The 23,526-nt window shown below is 42.5% G+C and overlaps 1 protein-coding gene across 5 annotated transcripts in view; it reads right to left on the bottom strand.

The window, feature by feature from the left end:
* Nucleotides 1-23,526, bottom strand: part of Ferry3 (FERRY endosomal RAB5 effector complex subunit 3) — a 45,464-nt gene that overhangs the window by 3,232 nt on the left and 18,706 nt on the right. For 4 of the 5 annotated variants that reach the window (XM_042274155.2, XM_006987876.4, XM_042274153.2 and 1 more), the window contains 5 exons: nt 17,853-17,959; nt 17,005-17,202; nt 16,138-16,266; nt 11,669-11,743; nt 6,378-6,580 (listed from right to left, as the gene is read on the bottom strand). In XM_042274155.2, coding sequence (XP_042130089.1) covers nt 6,378-6,580; nt 11,669-11,743; nt 16,138-16,266; nt 17,005-17,202; nt 17,853-17,959 — 712 coding nt within the window. The remainder of the gene's footprint in view (nt 1-6,377; nt 6,581-11,668; nt 11,744-16,137; nt 16,267-17,004; nt 17,203-17,852; nt 17,960-23,526) is intronic. The other variant, XM_076568019.1, reaches the window with a different exon arrangement.

Here is a 23,526-nt window from a genome sequence, read left to right as displayed (position 1 = left end):
GTAGGAACGAAATCAAAGGCATAATTGAGTTATTGCATCACTGTAAAACATTACTGTAAACAACACTTTTTGAAACCCCACAGTAATAGCCTAAATGAATTATTATATGATCTTAATGAAGTGCTTGTTTTACATATATAAATGTATCACCAGATAGTAGTTTGTTTTACAACCTGAAGAACAACTTATGAACACCAGGTAAAGGTCAGGAAAACAACTAATTGTGAGTTACGAGAAAAGAGCTTCTGAATGGCCAGCTCTGCACACCAACATATAGAGCATGGGTTATCCAAATACATTGTCATCAGGGGAACAGTGGTAATGTGGAAGGCTGCAGCACAGCTGGACTGTCCAAAAGAATGTAGGAAAAGTGATCAAATTTTTTCACTGCCCTTCTTGTCCAAAAAGCACCACATTTATCCATTTATGCCATGCTTCCTTACTGTTTTGTATATGTGTGACTAATGAATATATGGCATGAGACAAATTAAGAATTTTACACTCTTCAGAATGATGTGAATTGACAGCTTCATCGATGCTACTTAGAAGACATACCAAAATACCAACTCATGAACCCAGCAGAGCTATGAAGTGCAGGCTACAGTCTACAGCACAGTCTAATGCACTGGCGATTCACACTGTCATACACAATTTATTTTTAACTTACTATTGTTTATTAGTATAGGTCTAAAAAGAAATGCTGGACAGCTAAACATTTTCCCCAAATCTTTCATATATCTATGTAGCAATTCTATCTCACAAATAAGTTAGATGTTTGCCAGTTTTCTTACTCTACCACTTATTTTTTTCTGATTAAAATAGTACCTAAGGGGGAATGGAGAGATGACTCAGCAATTACGAACACTTGCAGTTCTTGCAGAGGACCCAGGTTCAATTCCCACACCTACAGAGTGGCTCACAACAATCTGTAACTCCAGTTCCAGGTGACCTGACACCCTCTCTTTTGACCTCCCTGGTTACCAAGCATATATATAATGCACATACACACAGGCAGGCGAACACTCACACACAGAAAATAAAATTGAAAAAATTAAAGACACCCCCCAACCCCCGCAAAAACCAACTCTTTGCCTACAAGAGTAGCCTTCCGAAGTTCAGAAGGCCATGAGAAGACATGACTCACTGCTTGTTACCATGGGATGTGGCCAGTGGTTACACAAGCTCACTCCCAGAAACAGACTTTAGGATATGTTGTTGTAGATGGGATAGAGACAGGCAACAGCAACAGAATTTAGAATATAAGTCCTATATATGGCAAAGTGACTAAGTGAACGCACTGTGTGGGAAATTCACCGAAAGCTAAATGGATCAAATGACACACTTTGGAATTTGGAACCAGGGCAGGAACCTGGGCCATGCTATTATACATATATTATAAACAGGCGTTGTAGGAAGAATAGATTCTAAAGATCTAGAACTGAAATTAACTCTCAATTTTGATTTTAATAAAAAAAATCTTTTATTTAAATGTAATACCCATACACGGACACCTGAATCTTTGGATTAGGGTTAAAGTTGAATTACTGGAGTGTCTGTTTGCCTATTTTCTTTTTTACTTTTTGAGACAGTATCTTGCTACATATTCCAGGCTGATCTCAAACTCTTGGCAATCCTCCTGTCTCAGCCTATTGAAGGTTAAGATTACAGATGTGTGAAACCATATGTCATGTTAGGTTCCATATCTTCAAAGTTAGATACAAATTCATATACCAATGTAAAGTAATACAAGATTATTCTTTGCTTCTCATGTATGTGCCCCTGAGATATTTGAAACATTTGTATAAATAAGTTTTATAGTCATTGCAGAGGGTGAGCAAACAGCTTTGATTCTTTTGGGGGAGGTGGACAGGATCTCACTATTTAGGCCTGGCAGGCCTTGAACTCACAAAGATGTATCTGCCTTTGCCTCCTGAGTGCTGGGATTAAAGGTTTTGAACCATCATATCCAACTTGTTTCTTACTTTTAACATTAAAATACAACATGGCTATTACAACCAATTTGGAAGACAATTTGGCCATATCTGTCAAAGCTAATCATAAACAAACCCAATAACCAATAGCTCCATCTCTAAGTTTATTTATAACAGAATTGCCAAAAGAGATGTATAAAGTGTTCACAGGAGCATTACAAGTAATAACAGAGATTCGGGACCCTGCACAACTCACACCTCTATATCCTGGCCTAGGCCATCTGAGTTTGTAGAGTAAACTTCTTGACCTTGACTGGAGGTTTAAATTTAACAAAAGGAAAATCTAGAAAACACCCAAATGTCCTTAAAGAGTAAAAAGGTTAAATAATTGCAGTCGATCCACATCATGTTATATATAACAGTGAGACAAAGTCAAAGACGTGCGTGCCTCACAAACGTAGTACTGACTGAAAAGAGTGAGAGCTATATAACACTCCACACGTGGACCCGACGGGCCCACAGAAGACAAGGGTGTGCCTCCCAAACTCAAACACTGCACACGTGGACCTGACTGACCCCCATTTCAGACACGTTTCTACACTTCTCTCCACACTGCTCCCTCTCATCTGTTTATCAAGAATCAGTTCTTTCCTGCCACTGGGCTCTGGAGGTCACGTTCAAGTTGTCAGGCTTGGCAGTAGGCACCTTTATCCAGGAAGCCAGCCATCTTCTTAGCCCTTAGGCCCCACTTTTAAGTGAAAATCAGGGATATTCTTTCGTGGAAAAGGGTTTAAGTAGCTGGAGTACATGGGCAGCTTCCAGGGTGCAAGAAATGTTCTGTTCTGTGTATGATCTGGGTATGAGTTCCAGGTGTTCAGTCGGAGAATCTGAGCAGAATGCTCGCATACATTATGTATATGTACTCAAACCTCTTCTTTCTCATAGCAATTACAAAAGTCACAAGCCCCAAAGGATCCAGTAGTTAACAAGTGAACAAAGAGGCAAGTGGGGAACTCAGGATTCCTGACTTGCAGACCCATCCACTTTAGGTTAGACTGACTCCAATAAGACAGTGTCTTTAGATCACAGACAGATAAAAGCCACGTTTCCCCCTAAAGCTGCTTTTGTTTTTCATTTCCTCTTTATTTTTAAGCTGAAAACAATTCCACAGCTTTTTTGTCTGTCATGGCTATCAGGAACTATTTCAGACCCCACCATTACTTTGACACCTTAACATGTGGCAACCACATCCAGAAATCCTGTTTGCTAGAGGAGGAGAAACACCATCTGAGAACACTTTGGGATCCCTGCACAAAACCCACCACACACCTCTATATCCTGGGCTGTGCCCTCTGAGTTTGTCAAATAAACTTCCCGACCTTGAAGGATGTTTAAATACAGCAGATGGGAGGCCTGTGGCTCAATCTACTTTTGTGAATTAAATTGGACACTTCCGAAACAAACTTAATGTTCTGCAGCTGGCTGTCCCAGTTTGAAGGGCAGCTTTTGTAACACCGTGGGAGAGGGAACCCCGTCCTATCAGATGTCTGGAAGTCGATCTGAACTGAGTGACTTTTGGAAACTGTTTTTGAGGTTGTTTCCCACCTACGTATAACCATTTTTATAAGATGGTTAACCAGGAATCCAGCTGCAGGAATGTCTGGCTGTTTCCTTGTGGCAGGAATTCATCGTAGCTGTCACTCCCTAAAGACCTTTTATAGATGACTAGTTAGTGAGGATCACTAACACATTCTCCACAGAACTGAAACTTTACAAAGCACTGTCTATCTCTCCTGGTGTCACTCAGGGGAGAGTGAGTGGGGTGAGAATAGGGAAGTGTGGGGCTGCCACCACAAGATGGTAACACAATCCTCTTGCTAAAACAGTAATGTGCTCGCTGAGCAAAGACCCCAGACTACAGTATAAGCTGGAAATCACCTAGCTTCCTCACTTAGATGGAACTGATTATTATAGTGTTTATATTGATTGCAAGGTTAAAACGAGGCCTTCTGAAATACAATCAGTCTGATGGGGGGGTTAATTCTTTACACTTTCTTCTATAATAAAACATTTGCACACATTTTTATTTTGGTATTAACTTTTGGTCTTGTGCTGGATAGTTTTATGTCAACTTGACACAAGCTAAAGTCATCTGAGTGGAGAGAACCTCAATCGAGAATGTGTTTCCATAAGATCTGGCTGCAGGCAAGCCTGCAGGGCATTTTAACTAGTGATTGATGGGGGAGGGCCTAGCCCATCATGGGTGGTGCCATTTCTGGGCTGGTGGTTTGGGGTTCCATAAGAAACCAGGAGAGAGGCAGTAAGTAGCACCCATCGACGGCCTCTGCATCAGCTCCTGCCTCCGGGTTCCTGCCCTGTTTGAGCTCCTGATGGAAAGTGTACCCTTTCCTCTCCAAGTGCTTTGGTCATGGTGTTTCATCACAGCAATAGTAACCCTAACTAGCACAGTCTTCAGATAATGAAGTTTGCTTCCTGAAATTAAATCTGCACAGAAGACAGCAGTTTCTATTAGTGCAGTGGCTCACAGCTGTAATCTTGGTACTCTGGAGACAGAGGCAGGAGGATTGAGGCCAGACTGAACTACATAACGTTGTGGGAATTCGTTCCACCAATAGCTGTGGGGTACAAGCCTTAGGGTGTGGCTTCTTGTCTGCCTATGTGACCACTTAAAAGAGGAGAGAGAGAGGGTCACTGTCTTTTGGGTGGTGGAGACCACGTCAGGCAGTGTGGAGCGGTGTGTGTTGATCCCCATCCTTCCTGCGCAAAAGAGAAGGACTCTGCAACTGGCTCTCCCTTATCCTGTATCTGTGAGTCTGTTTTCCCATAGCACCATTGATACATTGATACATATCCATATACACACTCTTTGGGCTATCATTTCAACATAATGAGTACCAGGTTAGCCAAGGTTACAGAGCAAGACTATCTCAAATAAATAAATGAAAAAAATATAAATAAATACCCATACTTCCTTCACCTCTCCCCCAAACAAAACAAAAAAAAATGTGCCCCTGCCTGCTTGGAAACCCTGTATCTGCTTGTGCGGAAGAAGGGCTTATTTGCTTACACAGGGGACTCCCACAAAAGGACTTATTTGCATACATGTGGGGTGCAGTTTATTTGTTCCTTTAGCTTTTTGAAGTTGAATTTTAAACTCTGTTTAAGTTCTACAACTTGTTCCCTATCCTTAGTTTTCACATGCCTGAGGGAAGACAGCCTCAAGGAAGCACCCAAGAAATCTTGTGCAACTAAAAATGTCAAATAATCCCCAGCACCTAATAAAATAGGTAAATGATTTTGCCACATCTTCATCATGTAAGCCAATATCTGTACCATCAAAAAGACCTCCTTGAGAAAACGGTTTCTTTCTGCTGTCTAGAGTCTCTTTCCATTACCTACTAATGCATATCCAGAAAATGCAAACTTATCTTAGCATTGACCAAAGGCAAGTGTAAATAGAGGGGTCAGTCTCTGTTCAGATGGTGTCACGAAAAGACAGGGAACGCGAGAAGCACCAACACCTCCTTTGGCTGTCTGAGCAGACCTGAGCCTCTGGAACACTAGATGACTCATAATGGAGTCCCAGCTAACTGGAGATACTCGAATTTGGCACCAAAGCCCAGGGTGTTGCCTGCTTCTTGTCCTTTGTCTACAGACATACTGCCTGAACACACTGCCCTCCTCCTGTTCACCATCACATAATGCAGGTTGCGTGCCATTTGGACCCATTGGACAGTAACTCAATAAGACCTTAGCTGATGGGATAACGTATGCATATATGCCAATGAACACACACACTAAACCAGATCTGCACCTCAGTGCTGGCCTCTGGAGTCTGCTTCCCGGGAAACTCATCGTGACTCCATCTTCCGTACCCTTCTCCCACCAAGCCGCTGGTGAGAGGGAGAAAAACTCCACAGTAAATGTGAAGATAAATCTACTGCTTCTTCAAGTAAAACCAGAGAAGGAAAAGGAAGTGGAGGGGAAGGGTGAGTAGAAGAAAGGCTAGAAGACCCATTTATTATTGAAAGTTAAAGATGCTCTTGAATTCCATGCCTACTAATATCAAGCAACACATAATTTTCTGAGCATTGCTCACTGGTTTTGTTTGTTTGTTTGTTTGTTTGTTTTGTTTTTTGAGACAGGGTTTCTCTGTGTAGCTTTGCTCCTTTCCTGGAACTCACTCTGTAGCCCAAGCTGGCCTCGAACTCACAGAGATCCGCCTGGCTCTGCCTCCTGAGTGCTAGGATTAAAGGCATGTGCCACCACTGCCCGGCTTGCATACTGTTTTATACGTCACTGAATTCAACTGACCCGACAGGAGACACACGTCTACCAGTTAAAAGAAAAGGAACCCTTTAAAATGTAGATTGTTAACAGTATTGCTATGTAACAACTCACTACAGGGCAGGGTTTTCTGCTTACCTCTGACATATCATGAACCAGCAAGAGAGGGATGCTTATTGTTGTGATGTCGTGGGTACAGCAAACCTTGAGTATATTTCGGAGTCCCATAATAGCAGGATCCCGAGCAGTGATATTTCCAGATTTCACATTGTCATCCACACAGAGATGGAAAGCAACATGGATTTCAGAGAGATTAGAATGACGTGTAATATAAAATTCTCCTGTGAACAACAAATGCAGCCATGATTTTCAAAAGCATGAGTCACACTCATCCACAGCTCTATAAATAACCATGGGAGAAGCCAATGGGTTGACTTCATATTAGGAAGCAACTGCAATCATTGCTTCTTATTCTTGGAGAAAAACAATTAAAATAAGAGATAACAGCCAGTTTGTCAAGAGGGTCACAGAGTGGTATGAAGGAACCCCTTGGATAATAGGTATATAAGTGTTTATAATCTCTACTCAACATAAAATGTCAAATTTAACATGTGAAAATATGTGACTTGGCTACCTGCCTCCCTGCATCCGAGGTTTGCTCTCTCACATCTCAGCTGATTGACTGGCCAATCTTTGCTTAGCAGTCTCTCAGATCCTAAATACAGAAACTGCACTTAATCCCTTCTCCATTATCCATCCCCGTCCAATGAGCTCTTTGTTCTCAGTCATGCCTGACTATAAACCTACTGGTCCAAAATGATTCAAATACCCTGTGTAGCACTCTCTCACTTAGACACATTGCACAGCTGGAAACAGCCAGCTCTTTACTAAGATCCACAAGGCCTACACTGCTTGGACAAGGCCTTTCTCTTCAACACCCCTTGCCTCATCTCTCTTCTTTGCTCTAGCCACACAACCTTTGTTCAGCTCTAAAAACCTGTAGAGATTTTTCCCAATTGAGGCTGATGCCTAGAGGCTTTTCTCCAATCTTTTCTCATGGCTGATACCACCAATCACACCTCAGATCAAATGTGGCCTTCTTGGAAAGGCTTTCTTTGACATCCTACCTGATACAGGACTCTCCCTGTCACACGGTTTTTACCACCATTGCTCTATTTTTCTCTTAACAATGACATCCTATTATTTACGTAGATTATGTTAAAGAGGGTACTATTTATGGCTCACAGTTAATGAGGGCCTTTTCTATCTTAATAATCCATGTCTAGTACATAGAAAGTTCTCAATAAAGATTTGTTGAATGCATGGGGGGTGTTTCAGATGGACTGCTGGAGTGGTGTTTCTTAAACTGTAAAATTCAGGCTTCTTACAATCATTTTTCTTATGCAGCCTAATAGCCAAGAAAATCTCATCAGCTTTTGTTCTGTCAACAATGAGTAACCTAGCAGACACATGTAAATACATATTTATCTATGTGCACATCTCAGTAGAAATTCTGCCCTGTCCTCCCAGAAGTTTATATTCACTCTTCTACAATTAGCCCTTGCCCTCAATTTCATTCATCTTTGTCGCGAACTATATTAGAGTTGTCTTTTTAACCCTAATACTTGTATTTAAAGATACTTCGTAGGCCCTCTAAGAGCCAGGGTAGAACGAAGGCACAGCTAGGAAGCTGAAGCTGCTGGAGAAGTCCCTACACTGATGAGGGACACACAGCGAGCTCACAGCAAGCGACAGAAACAACGGTCCAAGGCTCACAGGACTGACAACTACAGCAACCCATTCGGTCAAACAAGTCCATATGGGGTATTCACTGGAATACCACGGAAGGAAAAGCAACAGTTAGCAATGGTTAGAATACAGGATCACTTGAGCAGATGGACACATCAGAGAGGGATCTTAATTCACAACCTGAAGACAGTCCACCTTGCAGGACGAACCTCACCTTGGGAAATATCATACCATACTGTGAATGCCATCCCTTTATAGTTGACCTGACATTTCAAGCAAAGGAGAAATATCTTGCTGGCTTTGTCCCATCCACCCAGACATTAGGCAACATCTGTCTAGTACTGTCTTTATCGAGAACAAATTGTATACTAACTCCCATTGGGATTCATGCTATACAGAAGTGTGCTTTAAAATATTGTAAGAACATTCTGGAACACAGTACTAATACACTAAACTGATGAGTAGTCATTATTTACTTGTGAAGTTGGTAGAATTTTTTAAGTATAAACTCTTATCTGAATGTTTCATTGCCTTTTCATTGAATTTTTGCAATTTTGCAGTGTATAAAAATTCAACTATTGGCCGGGCAGTGGTGGCGCACACCTTTAATCCCAGCACTCGAGAGGCAGGCAGATCTCTGTGAGTTCGAGGCCAGCCTGGTCTACAGAGTGAGATCCTGGAAAGGCACAAAGCTACACAGAGAAACCCTGTCTCGAAAAACAAAACAAAACAAAAAAAAATTAAAAAAAAAATTCAACTATCAAAAACAGTTGAGAACAAGTTGTTAATTATCTTGTATAGATGAAATTTATCTTAATAAAAGTTACAATTCAGTGGCTTAATACTACAAAATAGGTTCATCTATCTGGCTACTTACTAAACTCTTTATGTTTTAAAATTCATTTTCCTGGGGTTGGAGAGATGGCTCAGTGATGAAGAGCACTGGCTGCTCTTCCAGAGGACCGGGATTCAATTCCCAGCACCTACATAGCAACTCACAACTGTCTGTAACTCCAGTTACAGGAGATCCGACACCCTCACACAGATACACATGCAGGCAAAACACCAATGCACATAAAATAAAAATAAATAAATCATTAAAAATAAAAAATTCATTTTCCTTTTATGAATATTTATGGTATTTTGTTTATTAAAATCTAAAATAAAATAAATCAATCCAGGAATACATAAAGGGAAGACATATGTACTTGTTTTCAGTATTTCTATGAGATAGTAAATGTGTTTGAGAAAAAATATTTTATAAAAGTACTGTGGCCATGTTAGATGGCTCAGTAGATAGAGGCATTTGCTGTCAGCACTGATGACCCGAGCTTGATCCCCAGGACCCACACGGTAGGAGGAGAACACTAACACCCACAAGTTGTCCTCTGACTTTTACATGTGTACCAGGGCATGTGCACATGCATGAATGCAGACAGAATACAGGCACACACGTATGCACACATCTAAATAAACGTAATACAATCATGAAGTATGTAGTATGGTTTTGCACCTTAACATCGTTAGTTACTGGTGTATATAAGCTGCACCTCCAGATGCCTCTTTAAAAACAAACTAACGAACTAGAAAAAGAACATGGACAAAGGATGGGGCCAGAGATAGAACATAAGCCAGTCAAGGAGAAAGGAAAAAGGAAGTCGTCTGGTGATGGCAATGAGACATGGACTGCTCGTCAGAAAGGAGTTGACCATGTGGGGCAGTGATCTTCTGGGTCCTGTGCCTGTCTGCCACTGAAATGCCTGCTGGTTGCGCAGTGGGAGGGACTCCCAGCACTGGGTTTGGGCTGTGGGCCAGCAGGAGGGGGGATGGCTTAGTGAGCCGGTCAGGTGCTCCTAATCCCCAACCTGGCACTGCTTTGTTCGACCTTAGATGACTTGCCTCTGGTCTCACTTTACCCATTAGTAAAATGGGGCCAGTCCAGGCGTGGCAGTAGTAGCAGATTACTAAGGCACTGCAGAAGAGGGTCTGGGTTGGAGTGAAGGAGAGCTGCTGCCCTCCAGCACTCTGGCTAGGTGAGGCAGTGACCGCACCTCAACTTACTCACCTGGTACTGTGTGCAGGCAAAGGGGAAATCAGACCTAACGGCTTTTTTTATGAAACTGTGAAAATTGGATGACATAAGCTGTTAAGTACGTAGTTCATAATAAAGAAACAACCATTCCTGGGCTAAGGGGAAAGGAACAGGATTAAAAACATACTGCACAAAAAATGTTTAAATTAAAAATTAAATTTTGGCCGGGCGGTGGTGGCGCACGCCTTTAATCCCAGCACTCGGGAGGCAGAGCCAGGCGGATCTCTGTGAGTTCGAGGCCAGCCTGGGCTACCAAGTGAGCTCCAGGAAAGGCGCAAAGCTACACAGAGAAACCCTGTCTCGAAAAACAAAAACAAAAACAAACAAAAAAAAAATTAAATTTTGAAAAAAGTATATGAAAACAACTGGTTTTCTTCACGGTTTAAAATAAGTTTTGATGAAGATACTTTTCCTCTCCTGTCAATATGTTGGCTGTGGAAATTCAGATGCTGTCAGTATAGTGGTGGTTTCAAACTCCTTTCCTACTTCAGACTTAAGGCACATCATTCCTTGTTCAGCCTCCTTGCTCAGCGGTAATAATGACACTAACTCACAGGCTTTTTTTTTTTTTTTTTTTTTTAAGGAAGGAAGGAAATAAATAGAACAATAAAGAGATAGGCACTTCCAAAACAGTAACAGCCAACACACTCCTAGAAAGCCACAGTGTGATGACTCAGGTCATGGGCCCACGAGGAATAATAGGTAAATGGCTCCTGCTCCCCAGAGGGGAGGAAACAGCCTGTGGTGATTCTAAATATTATCCATGAGGGCAGGAGATGCGAAGGTAGGAGGAAATTTGGGGGCTGATGACCACAATTCGATGTGCTATGCCTTCTAGGGTGAATGCAGAAATGAGACTGGCTTTTCCTTCAGTTAGTGGCATGGCCTGTGTGCTCAAGATCTGCGGAAGGAAATGGGAGAAACTACCTTAAAAGAGGAGAGCAAACGATCAAGGAAGATGATTTTAAGACTGTGAAACCTACCACTGTATTTAAGAGTTCACATTTACAGAGCACGCACAAGGCTTCCTGTGGTGTCTGGGCATGTGAGGGACTGTAAGAACCAGAACCAGCTGTGAATTCACCCAGAAGGAAGACTGAGAGCTTGAATTCCACCTGTTAAATGCATCCAATAACAAGAAGGGAAATGAAGACCCAGAGGCAGAAAGAGGTGAGGGAAATGTGAACAAGAGTCTACAGCAAATGGCCCACTACCAGCAAATGGTTCAACCACGTTCATCTCTGTGCACTCCTCCTTCTAGTTTAGAGTTAAAATCACCTCTCGGCTCATTACTTAGTAACTAAGAAACAATGTATAAGAGCACATTAGAAATATAAAATCATGAAACTTCTATGTGACTTTTGGGCGTTTCTATATGGATCTAGAAGTTAAGTCATTACTAGTACAGAAATGGGGCTTACATTGGAGAACGTCTGTCAGAGTGTATTATACAGACACGAGTGCTGTTTCAAAGAGATATACGGCCAAACATTTTATAATGAACACCGTAAGAAAGCATGTTTCAAACCTACTATTTTAATGTATGCGACCATAAGAAAGCAATAATTTAAAACAAAATGATACTCACCAGGTAAAATATTCAAATAGTTTCTCTCAGAATTCTTAGATTTATCATCACTTCCTCCGTTTTGGTTTCCAGAATCTATTCATAAAGAAAATACAACACAAAGGAATATTGCCACATACAGAAATATATCAGCCCTCCTCTTTCAAAACAACCACAATATAAAAGTGTACTCTGTGCTCTTTCAAGACAACCACAACAGCAAAGTGCACTGTGTGCCCCACACGCCTGCCGTCTGCTCCATGTTATGAGTGCACTGTGCGCCCCACACGCCTGCCGTCTGCTCCATGTTATAAGAGTGCACTGTGCGCCCCACACGCCTGCAGTCTGCTCCATGTTATAAGAGTGCACTGTGCGCCCCACACGCCTGCCGTCTGCTCCATGTTATAAGAGTGCACTGTGCGCCCCACACGCCTGCCGTCTGCTCCATGTTATAAGAGTGCACTGTGCGCCCCACACGCCTGCCGTCTGCTCCATGTTATAAGAGTGCACTGTGTGCCCCACACGCCTGCCATCTGCTCCATGTTATAAGAGTGCACTGTGCGCCCCACACGCCTGCCATCTGCTCCATGCTTCACAGCCACCGACAAATTCCTGAGTTCATGACCAGGCGTGTGGGAGGCAGGTGGTGCTCCCTTTCCTCCTCTGCTCTCTGCCTCCCTCACTTTCTTTCTTCTTACCTACGGCTGGACTCGGGGACTTGCCAATGCTAAACGTGTGCACTATAATTTAGCACACCTCCTTATCTTATGTAAGAGAAGAAAGGCTTTGGTAAGCTGTTATATAAGTGGGGGTGCACAGATAAGAGGTGGGACTAGCCTTGACCCCACATGGTCTCAACCACATTAGACTTATAAGCCAGGGCGCACAGATAAGAGGTGGGACTAGCCTTGACCACACATGGTCTCAACCACATTAGACTTGCGGACACTCTAGTTTCCTTGTGAGAGTGCAGGGCACTACATTAGCTGCGTATAAAGTAACTTCATTAGATAGCTGTGGTGTGGCCATCTTTATTTTTAGACTCTGACTCACTGTTGTTGATATAACCTGCTCTGGACCAGATAGACCGCTAGCAACATCAAGAACCATTTTATATTCAGCACATTCCTAAAATTTACTATCTCATCTGACACTATATACAACTGATTTAAAGTAGATATGTGATACTGTTTCAAGCAGAACTTTTTCAGACAATCAATATTTTTTTTTGAGGCATGGTATTTTTCTTAGAAGGATAAATGTTGATTTAATGAGAGACATTTTGATTGAGTATCCATTATTTTGACTGAACACATTATTTACATAATACTAATATTTTAATAGAAGATACACTTGGATTTTATAAGAATCTCTTGTCACAAAATCAAAATAAGTACTGCCTTTCAAAGTAGCTGTCTTTTAGAGCCTATCTACTTAGTCAAATTGAATTGAAAACTATTTTAGAATCTATTTTTGAAATGGCATTCCATACTAGAAAAGTCAGATTTTCAAATGACTAAACAGCACATATCAAAACATCAACTCTAAAACATTGTCTGAACAGACCTGGTGGTGTCTACAGTACTACACTGACAAACTGACCTACAGCACTATGTCTTTAAACACAGACACATTTTTAAGAACGAGTAGAGAAAGTGTGAGAAGCACACACAGACAGAAGGCTCTGAACTGTTGAATATTCCATGTAACAGAGCAGAGCCCGGCAATGGATGTGCTTTAAATAAGCAGTGGGTCACAACACAGACTGCAGGGAATAAACACTCTAATTCTGACTGTACAAGGAATGAACAATCCCTTTCAAAGAAACAAGACCCAGGGAACAACACACCAACTGGATGTCCAATGCCAAACAGTCAGCCCTGAAAACACAACCTGTTGAGTCCATATAACGTTACTTGTATATATATTTGGGATACACACACACACACACACACACACACACACACACACACACAGAGAGAGAGAGAGAGAGAGAGAGAGAGAGAGAGAGAGAGAGAGAGAGAGAGAGAGAGATATGCATGCACTAACAACTCACGGAAAAAGAGACCATGAATTTGAAGGAAAGCATGGAGGAGTATATAGGAGGGTTTGGAGGGAGGGAAGGGAAGAGGAATGTTGTAATTAAAATATAATCTCAAAATAAAAAGGGAAAAAGAAAGTAGAGAGAACAGCTCAAAGTCTACTCTCCTGTCCATGTTTTGATAAGTAACAGCTTTCACGGTAACGTGAATAGGTGATTTGTATTTAAACACACACATACACACACACACTTATAAACACACATACATATACATACATACACATATACATACACACACATATACACACACACACACACATACACACATATAATGTTCATAAGACAATCTTTGGCTTTTATCATGAGCTGTAGAAATATAATGACTATAACAACACAGTAAAAAATGAATGAAACAGAATAAACAAGTAGTTGTATACCATGATGTAAATATGATGAAAAAATAGGTACTCATGTGCAGAAAAAGACACTCAGAAAGTGTTTTTCACAAGACTTTTCTATAACATATTAGTGCCTTTAAGAGGCTGAGGGAGGAAGATCCCAAAATAAGTGAGTTCTGGGAAAGCTGGGGATATACTGAGACCCCATCTCAAAACAAATGAACAAACAACAACGCCTCATTCTACTGACTCCTTTAAATCACAATGTAGTTGCTGTAACAAGGACAAAACACCATGCCAGACACAGGCTGCCTTAACCACAGGTGCTTTAAAGACCTCCTGTCATGCACTGCACTCTCTCTCATATGTAGACTCCAAATCCTCCTCCCTCTTCCACACTTACAATCTCAGTCTTCATGTGTTTGGTCACGACTAACAATGACACTAAAATATTCCTGGCAGGCGCAGGAAGGAGGAAGGAGAAGGGAAAGGGGTATCATTATATTTTAACTATACTTGGGACTCCACCACCACCAGCCGAGTGAGGTGGGGAGGGTGACAGAGTAGAGGACGTGCTGCGCTGCTCTGCACGGTCCTCTCGGGAGGACTGTCATACCGACTTCCTGATCACTGCCTTGCTCTGAAATGGAACACATGCTGCCACAGCAGACCTTTGGTAGAGAGATAAATCAGGGAGCAGTGGCTGGCATTAGAAATATTAAGGGGAGTACACGTGCTCTGTGACCACAGACATGCTTACTCCTTACACAAGTGCACCATGATTCACGCACAGTATTATTTATGCACTACTACTAACAATCAAATATGAAGAATAAATACCTACGAAAGGGGGTGACTAGTACCAGGTACCCTGCAATGTACTACTACACAACAGCAAAGGCCCTCTAGGAAGGCCCTAGTGCACAAGCAGCATACGGAACGGTGCCCGTGTGTGTGTAAAGGGAGAACTAGACACGTGCTTTGACACACACGAGTCCATCTGGAAGCACAGGCAGACAGCACAGAAAGGTGGGCAGCCTTCAGTTTCATCTGTACGTTTCCTTCCATGGTGTCAGTTACCCACCATCCACTGTGGTCCAGACATCAGACAGAACATTCCGGAGATAAGTATCCAGAACTTTTCCATTGCCTGCCATTCAATTACCAAGATGGCGTGTCATGCCATCACACACTCCTCCATCACACACTCCTCCATCACACACTCCTCCATCACACACTACTCCATCACACACTCCTCCATCACACACTCCTCCATCATCACACTACTCCATCACACTCCTCCATCATCACACACTACTCCTCCATCACACACTCCTCCATCATCACACACTCCTCCTCCATCACACACTCCTCCTCCATCACACACACTCCTCCATCACACACTCCTCCATCACACACTCCTCCATCACCACACACTCCTCCATCACACACTCCTCCATCACACACTCCTCCATCATCACACACTACTCCTCCATCACACACTCCTCCATCACACACACTCCTCCATCACACACTCCTCCATCACACACTACTCCATCAGGACGTGACCTGCCCCTTGACCAGTGCAGTCAGGGTGCATTCTACCTGCCATCAGTAGCTGACAGCTGTGTTGTCAGATCAATGTCAACATCACAGTGTGCTCAAACAGCTTTTGTTTTGCTTAACAGTAGCCTCCAAGCTTGAGACCAGTGAAGGGACAATTCAGATGTGCCAAAGAGAACCAACTTAACTGCTTCTTTGGGTGAAAGGTGAAAATGTATCAGGTAGTTATGTATGTGTAGGAAAACCTAGTGGGTGCAAGTTTAGCACTGCCTGTGGTTGGCAGCATCCCTGATGATGATGATGATGATGATGATGAGGAGGAGGAGGAGGAGGAGGAAACTGGGAATAGAACCCAAGCTTCTGAAGATGTTAAAGTCTGTTGTTAAGTTTTCTCCCAGCACTATGAACTTCTGTGTCTCAGTGCCGCCTCCGGGCCAGCAGGATGGCCTGGTGCAGGGGTAAGTGTGCTTTAAGGATGCTTTACTGACCCCGAGCCTCTTTGCACTTGCTCCTGCGCTGGGTTCTTGCGTACAGCGCCACCTGCTGGACGACCTCCAGTTGCTCTTCAATCCGTGGGAAGTGGAAGTCCGTGCATTCTTGGCAAACTGTGGCAAAATCTAAGGGATCCATCAAATATTTATCAATTCCTTATAGAAACTGAGATCTGAGACACTGAAGACTGTAAATATGATTTGTTTTGGTAATAACTGTGCATTAAGTTATAGAGTACAATGACTTTCATCAACACTTTATTCCTAGGAGTAAAGAATCAGTACAGAACATTCTAATACAGCTCCATGTCATCTTTAAGTAGCAAACAATGAGCTCTGTAAATGATAAGAAGTGTGGTTCTGTTTAATTTGGAAGGAACAGGAGACACTGGGTAAACTAAGGTCACTCAGCAGGACTTGCTTCTAAAACGAAAAATGTATTTATAGCTGGATTATTATTTGTAACTGCAGCCTGAAATAAGAATCTTCTTCTATAGGAGCAGCAGACATGATGTTTTAGAACGAACTAAATATCACTGAGCTGTAATGAATGTCAAAGTAGTCAGGGCTGTGTAGTTTGTTTACTGTTCACTTTAATTTGAAATGGCCAGGATGAGGTATGTTTGCGGCTTGATGTACTGAAACACATAAAACTGCCGAGTTATTCATAATCCCTTCATAAAAATGGTTTTACTTGAAAACTGGGTGTAGTGGGTCATATCTGTTATTCCAGCACTTAGAAAGCAAAGGTAGGAAGACTGTTTTGAGTTCAAGATCAGCGTGGACTACAGTGTGAGATTCCTCTACAAAAATGGCATTACTAAGCGAACCTGAATGGGAGATGTATGTACAGCATCTGCTTACCTCTTTTGATGCCACTGTATGAATTGATTCGATTATCTACTAGTAAAACCAGGCCACAGAGAGATGTGGAGTAGAGTGACAGTGCTGTCTGGAGCCGGTGGAGCTTCACACCACTCCCAGGAGTTCTTTTATGCTTACAGAAGTCCAGCATGTCTGCCCGCAGCAATCGCAAATTGTGCATGGTCTTCAGCTGGGCTCCTAGGGATGAACAAGTTACAGAAAGATACTGAAACAGCTACAGAAATCCTGTAACAAATGCGAACTTCGGTGGCAAGATAAATCCATATTCCAAATAATAACTTGCTGTGGATATCGCTCTATATAAATAAATCACTGATGGCCAGTGACCAGACAGGAAGTATAGGCGGGACAAGGAGAGAGGAGAATTGGGGAAACAGGAAGAAGGAGGAGAGACACTGCAGCCACCGCCAGGACAAGCAGCATGTAAAGACGCCGGTAAGCCACCAGCCACGTGGCAAGGTATAGATTTATAAAAATGGGTTAATTTAAGATATAAGAACAGTTAGCAAGAAGCCTGCCACGGCCATACGGTTTGTAAGTAATATAAGCGTCTGAGTGATTATTTCATACGTGGATTGTGGGACTGCGGGGCTTGGTGGAACCTGGAGAGAAGCCCTCCAGCAACAATAACTAAAAATGGGCCCTTCAATGTCCCATCTATCATAATTTTTCCGCAAATATCTAAGCTAAAACACAAAACGCATAGCACACAAACCCTAGGCTTTCGTGGAGAGGGATGCGATGTGAAATTAGAAATAACGGTCTATTCTGCTCCCATGCCTGGATTTGTCTGAAGTTCCTCACAGCTATTAAAAGAGCGTCCATACCCAGGTGAATAGTGAAGCTCTCTTCCAGTTTCCTCTGCTCCTCATAAATCCTCCCAACGGCATCTGCAGTCTCTCTGAACTGGCTCGGCTGGACTTTAATTTCCTCACTGAAATGAATACAACGACTGTTAGGCTCTCACTGCAGATTCATCCGAATTTTTCTATGAGGAAAATAAGTTCTCCATGAAATGAGAGAGAACTGAACAGCTGACAGCAGAGCTTACTTTATTCCTAAACTCATCTTTAATCCATGGTGACAAGCCACCCATAAGCAGCAACAGGTTCTCAAAGCCCCACTTGTCCTTCCATTTCCTCACAGTGAGCAATGTGGATTATTCTCTTCAATCATTACACTATCAACTGACACATCACTGCTTACTGTTTCCTGGCGGCTTAAAAATGATTCAGGGAGGAACAAGGTTCCTCAGGCTCCCCGCGGCGCGGATTCGGAACTGGAGGCAGGGGGGCCTGACGACTGCGCTTGCGCAGAACTGGGGCGTGGCCGAGAGGACCCGGGGGCCGGAGAACTGGCAAAGCTGGAGCTGGAGTGCGAACCGGAGTAGCCGCCGGGCCGCCACTGCTTGCACCATCCTACACCCTGCCAGGCGCCCGAGGCCCGGGGACGCACGAACCCAGGCGGGGAGGGCATCTTCTCTGGATCAAGCTATGGTGAAAGATGTTTCGCAAAGGCAAGAAGCGGCACAGCAGCAGCAGTTCCCAGAGCAGTGAGGTCAGCACCAAGAGCAAGTCCGTGGATTCCAGCCTTGGTGGTCTCTCTCGATCCAGCACCGTCGCCAGCCTCGATACCGACTCCACCAAAAGCTCAGGTGTTAAAGGCTGGTTGTGTTGTACTTCCTTAGCATGGCAGGTGTCAGAAGTGGTTTGTGGGAGTTTCTGAACTGGCTAGGTTTTGTTGCCATCTGATAAGGGACCTCTGACATTATTCTACATATACTTAAAAAAAAAGAAGTTGGGACAGGGATATTCAGACCCAGCGGCAGCCGGCAGAGACATTCAGGCCCAGCGGCGGCCCACAGAAGTAGACGGGCCCAGCGGCGGCCCGCTGAGGTAAACGGGCTCGGCGGCAGCGGCCGACAGGGACATTCAGGCCCGGCAGCAGCCGGCAGAGACATTCAGGCCCAGCGGCGGCCCATAGAGGTAGACAGGCCCGGCGGTAGAGACAAGCAGACGCAGGTAGGCCTGCGGCGGCGGCCCGCGGAGGTAGACGGGCCCAGCAGCAGCCCGCTGAGGTAGACGGGCCCAGCGGCGGCAGCCGACAGAGATATTCAGGCCCGGCGGCAGTCGGCAGAGACATTCAGGCCCAGCGACGGTCCACAGAGGTAGACAGGCCCGGCGGCGAAAACCAGCAGATGCAGGTAGGCCTGTGGCGGCGGCCTGTGGAGGAAGACGGGCCCAGCGGCAGCCCGCTGAGGTAGACGTGCAGCGGCCGACAGGGACATTCAGGCCCGGTGGCGGCCCCCAGAGGCAGACAGACCCAGCGGCAGCTGACAGGGACATACAGGCCCGGCGGTGGACCGCAGAGGTAAACAGGCCCAGGGACGGAGACAAGCAGACACAGCTTGGAACAGGGACGCCCCTAACCCCAACATCTGGGGAAGAAGCTATCTCCGTGGGTCAGAACCAGAACGAATCTGAACACTCCGTCTGAGGACAATCCAGGGCCCAGCTGCTGATCCTGTGAAACCCAACAACTTGGAGGTGTTGGTGAGACTACCCTGCTCAGCTGAAACCCATCTGGGAGAGGATTCAGATGCCTACAGTTTGAAGTCTGAAGAAACAAGATCAGCTGAGGAGTTGACAAATGAACAAAAAGTGACCTGAGAACACAGAAGAAGGCGCTACCCAGACACCAAACCAGATCACCAGAATCATAAGTATATAATTCACCGATCGAAATCAGCTGCCCCTGAAGAAATAGCCCAAAAGCACCAATTTAACCAAGAACCCCTACTAAACCAAGACTAAAAATTAGAACAAGAGAGGCACTCTCAGACACAGACACCACCTGCACCTCACAGAGGAAGAGATGAGTAGGCGCCAGTGCAAAAATACAGGCAACAACATAAAGACCTATATGGCAACATCAGAACCTAGTGATTCTACACCTGCAAGACCTAAACATACCATGACAGAAGAAACAGAAGAAATCAACCCTAAAAATGACATTAAGAAGATGATAGAGGCCCTTAAAGAAGAAATAAAACATTCCCTCAATGAGGAAATAAAAACTTTCCTTAAAGAGGAATTGAAAAACTACCTTAAAGAGGAAATAAAAACTTTCCTTAAAGAGGAAATAAAAAACTCCCTTAAAGAGGAAATAAAAACTTCCCTTAAAGAGGAAATGAAAAACTCCATTAAAGAGGAAATAAAAAACTCCCTTAAAGAAATGGAAGAAAAAACGAACAAAAAATGGGAAGAAATCAAAGAAAGCCAAGAAAAAGCAATTAAACAGATGAAAGAAACATTCCAAGATCTGAAAAATGAATTTGAGACAATAAAGAAAACACATGCTGAGGGAATGCTGGAAATAGAAATCCTGACAAAACGAACAGGAACTACAGAAACAAGCATAACCAACCGATTGCAAGAGATGGAACAGAGAATCTCTGACACTGAAGACACGATAGAGAAAATAGATTCGTCAGTCAAAGAAAACAATAAAGACAAAAAAGTCCTAACACAAAACGTCCAGGAAATTTGGGACACCATGAAAAGACCAAACCTAAGAATAATAGGGATAGAAGAAGGAGAAGAATACCAACTCAAAGGCACAGAAAATATATTCAACAAAATCATAGAAGAAAACTTTCCTAACCTAAAGAAAGAAATACCTATGAAGATACAAGAAGCTTACAGAACACCGAATAGGCTGGATCCAAAAAAAAAGTCCCCTCGCCACATAATAATCAAAACACTAAACACACAGAATAAAGAAAAAATATTAAGAGCTGCAAAGGAAAAGGACCAAGTAACATATAAAGGCAAACCCATCAGAATAACACCAGACTACTCAATAGAGACTATGAAAGATAGAAGATCATGGACAAACCTCATGCAGACACTAAGAGACCATGGATGCCAACCCAGACTATTATACCCAGCAAAACTCTTAATCACCATAGGCGGAGTAAACAAAATATTCCAGGATAAAACCAGATTTAATCAATACCTGTCCACAAACCCAGCCCTACAGAAAGCACTAGAAGGGAAAATTCAACCCAAAGAAGCTAAACACATCCATGAAAAATCAAGCAATAGATAATCCTACACCAACATACACCACAGAAGGACAACACAACACAACCAAAAAAATAACAGGAATTAACAATCACTGGTCATTAATATCCATCAATATCAATGGTCTCAACTCACCTATAAAAAGACACAGACTAACAGAATGGATTAGAAAACAGGACCCATCCATATGCTGCATACAAGAAACACACCTTAACTCCAAAGACAGACACTACCTCCGAGTAAAGGGCTGGGAAAAGGTTTTCCAAGCAAATGGACCTAAGAAACAAGCTGGTGTAGCTATCCTAATATCTAATAAAATAGACTTCAAACTAAAATCAATCAAAAGAGACCAGGATGGACATTACATATTCATCACAGGAAAAATCCACCAAGATGAAGTCTCGATTCTAAACATTTATGCTCCAAATACAAAAGCACCCACATTCATAAAAGAAACACTACTAAAGTTTAAAACGCACATCAAACCCCACACATTAGTAGTGGGAGATTTTAACACACCACTCTCACCAAAAGATAGATCTACCAGACTGAAACTTAACAAAGAAATAAAGGACCTAACAGATGTTATGACTCAAATGGACCTAATAGATATATACAGAATATTCCATCCTAACACAAAAGAATATACCTTCTTCTCAGCACCCCATGGAACCTTCTCAAAAATTGACCACATGCTTGGACACAAAACAAATCTCAACAGATACAAAAAAATTGGAATAACCTCCTGTATTTTATCAGACCACCAAGCCTTAAAGTTAGAACTCAATAACAACAAAAATTATAGAAAACCCACAAACTCATGGAAACTGAATAATACCCACCTGAAACATCAATGGGTCAAGGAAGAAATAAAGACAGAAATTAAAGAGTTCCTAGAATTCAATGAAAATGAAAGTACAACATACCCAAACTTATGGGACACTATGAAAGCAGTGCTAAGAGGAAAATTCATAGCTCTAAATGCACACATAAAGAAGATGGAGCAATCCCATACCAATGAATTAACAGCACAACTGAAAGCTCTAGAACAAAAAGAAACAAACTCACCCAGGAGAAATAGACGCCAGGAAATAATCAAATTGAGGGCTGAAATCAACGAAATAGAAAACAAGAGAACAATACAAAAAATCAATGAAACAAAGAGTTGGTTCTTTGAAAAAATCAACAAGATAGACAAACCACTAGCCAAATTAACCAAAAGGCAAAGAGAGAACACCCAAATTCACAAAATCAGAAATGAAAAGGGAGACATAACAACAGACAATGAGGAAATCCAGAGAATCATCAGATCATACTTCAAAAACCTGTACTCCACAAAAATGGAAAACCAGGAAGAAATGGACAATTTTCTGGATAAATACCAAATACCAAAATTAAATCAAGACCAGATAAACCATTTAAATAGACCAATAACCCCTAAAGAAATAGAAACAGTCATCAAAAGTCTCCCAACTAAAAAAAGCCCAGGACCAGATGGTTTCAGTGCAGAATTCTACCTGACTTTCAAAGAAGAACTAATACCAATCCTCTTCAAAGTGTTCCACACAATAGAAACAGAAGGAACACTACCAAACTCTTTTTATGAGGCTACAATTACCCTGATACCCAAACCACACAAAGATGCAACAAAGAAAGAGAACTACAGACCAATCTCCCTCATGAACATTGATGCAAAAATACTCAACAAAATATTGGCAAACCGAATCCAAGAATACATCAAAACAATCATCCATCACGACCAAGTAGGATTCATCCCAGGGATGCAAGGATGGTTCAACATACGGAAATCAGTCAATGTAATACACCATATAAACAAACTGAAAGAAAAAAACCACATGATCATCTCCCTAGATGCTGAAAAAGCCTTTGACAAAATCCAACACCCCTTCATGATAAAGGTCTTAGAAAGAATAGGAATACAAGGAACATTTCTAAACATAATAAAAGCAATTTATAGCAAGCCAACAGCAAACATCAAATTAAATGGAGAGAAACTCAAAGCGATACCACTAAATTCAGGAACAAGACAAGGCTGTCCACTCTCCCCATATTTATTCAATATAGTACTAGAAGTTCTAGCTAGAGCAATAAGACAACAAAAGGAGATCAAAGGGATACAAATTGGCAAGGAAGAAGTCAAACTTTCACTATTTGCAGATGATATGATAGTATACATAAGTGACCCCAAAAACTCTACCAGGGAACTTCTACAGCTGATAAACTCCTTCAGTAAAGTGGCAGGATACAAGATCAACTCAAAAAAATCAGTAGCCCTCCTATACACAAATGATAAAAGGGCTGAGAAAGAAGTCAGAGAAACATCACCCTTTACAATAGCCACAAATAATATAAAATACCTTGGGATAACACTAACTAAACAAGTGAAAGACCTTTT

The sequence above is a fragment of the Peromyscus maniculatus genome, chromosome 3 (genome assembly GCF_049852395.1).
Source record: "Peromyscus maniculatus bairdii isolate BWxNUB_F1_BW_parent chromosome 3, HU_Pman_BW_mat_3.1, whole genome shotgun sequence".
Taxonomy (NCBI): Eukaryota; Metazoa; Chordata; class Mammalia; order Rodentia; family Cricetidae; genus Peromyscus; species Peromyscus maniculatus.
The sequence above is the reverse complement of the archived record's forward strand: the minus strand, read 5'-3'. Positions and strand labels throughout refer to the sequence as shown.